This window comes from Rhagoletis pomonella, unplaced genomic scaffold (genome assembly GCF_013731165.1).
Source record: "Rhagoletis pomonella isolate Grant_MI unplaced genomic scaffold, Rhpom_1.0 Rhpom_scaffold_23336, whole genome shotgun sequence".
NCBI lineage: Eukaryota > Metazoa > Arthropoda > Insecta > Diptera > Tephritidae > Rhagoletis > Rhagoletis pomonella.
In genome coordinates, this window is record NW_023481838.1 from 1 (window position 1) to 1,914 (window position 1,914).

General features: G+C 35.7%; 1 protein-coding gene across 1 annotated transcript; it reads right to left on the reverse strand.

Moving 5' to 3' along the window:
- Positions 1 to 863: 863 nt before the first annotated feature.
- On the reverse strand, positions 864 to 1,793 carry LOC118732613. Its single transcript, XM_036461743.1, has one exon. The coding sequence runs from the start codon at positions 1,791 to 1,793 to the stop codon at positions 864 to 866; it is 930 nt and encodes a 309-aa protein (XP_036317636.1).
- Positions 1,794 to 1,914: the final 121 nt, after the last annotated feature.

Here is a 1,914-nt window from a genome sequence, read left to right on the forward strand (position 1 = left end):
ATGACAGTGGACTGCGAACGAACACATGACACCTATGCTATGAATTGTTGTTGTCTTAGAATTAAGTTGCGATAAACATGCGCGCAATTGTCGGTGTCCGATTTGAAGTTCATCCTTTTTTTGTTAGGGGTGTTCATAATATGTAGCATTTCCAAAGTATAGCGTTTATGGTAGTGTTTTTCCTTTTCTAAAATTGCTACGTTGTCAAAGTTTGGATAATGTCCCGTATTCTTACAATGATATGACAAGGCCGTCTTGTTGTCCGAGGAGTTGTTCCTTAATTTAATATTTGACTTATGAGCGGAAATCCTTGTCTTTAACTTTGATTTAGTTGTCCCCACATATACCTTATTACATACGTGGGGCCCGTCGCCATTGCATGGAATTTTATACACTACGTTGGATTTCTCAAAATTCGGAATCTTGTCCTTTGTATTGCTGTAGATTTGTCGCAGTGTGTTATTATATGTAAAGGCAATTGTATAATTATCTTTATCATATATACTCGAATTTTTAACCCTTTCGGATATCCCTGGAACATATGTCGATGATCTGTAAATTTTATTTTCCCTGTCTCTATTTGTCCCCTGTTTAGTGGTACCAACGTAGTAATTACGAATCAATTTGTTTATCAACGACAAGGGGAAATCATTATACTCCAGAATTCTTTTAATAACAGCAATATTTTTTGTGTGATAAATTTTGTCGCTTATAGAGAGGACCCTTCTAATGAAGTTGTTGGCAAGAATTATCTTTTTCTCATGTTTGGAGTGAAAGTTAATTAGTCTCCCAGACGCAGTCGGCTTTTTGTACCAGTCAATTGTTAATAAATTATTTCTTATTATTAGAGTGTCAAGATAAGATCACTGTCCATTATTGTCTTTTTCTATTGTAAATTTAATCGACTTATTGTAGTTGTTGAGTGTGTGTAGCATTATGTCCATATCTTGGGTTTTAATAATAGCAAATAGATCATCCACGTATTTGGTCAGTAAACGCGGTTTGTTAGTGGAGTCCCTTTCAAATTTTGCCAGTAATTCCTCCATGACTATGTCCGCTATTATAGGTGAGGCTGGAGAACCCATTGGCATTCCTGATCGTTGCTCGTAGATTTTATCATTGTACTTAAAATAACGGTTCTCCTTAACGCAGAATTTTAGTATTGTCAAGAATAGTTCTTTCGTCAAAAAGGTTAGGTTTTTAATTTCGTCCCATCTTGAGGCTATGAGTTCGATGGCCAAATCTACGGGTATGCTGGGAAATAAGGACACAACATCGAATGACACTAAAATCTCATCATCATATACATAAGAGCCTTTAATCTTGTTTTTGAACTCCATTGCATCTTTAACATTATATTTGGAGGACTTTGTTAAATTTTTCAGAATGTTAGTGAGATATTTACATAAATTATACGACGGAGAATTGACGGACGAACAAATAGGCCTGAGTGGAGTGCCATCTTTATGGATTTTCGGCAATCCATAAACTCTCGGTGGGTTAGCCGTTTTACACATAAGGGAATTCTTTTCATTCAAATCAATGATTTTGTTATTGTACATTCTTTCCACTATGTCATTATTCTTGTCCTGTAATTTATTCGTCGGGTCGCGTTTTAAAACTCTGTAAGTGGCTATGTCATTCACCAATACTTGCATTTTTGCATCATATTCAGATTTTTCCATTACTACCGTTACATTTCCTTTATCAGCATTGAGGACTAAGAGTTGTTTATTATTATTCAGGAATTTCTTTGTGGAACCTAGGGTGTCACTTATAAATTTGTCTCTCATAGAAGTCGTCGTTTTGTTAAGGTGGTCGCGTATTAGCGTCGTCAAGTTATTTCTTTCAATCTCTCCAATTTCTCCAATTCATAGCATAGGTGTCATGTGTTCGTTCGCAGTCCACTGTCAT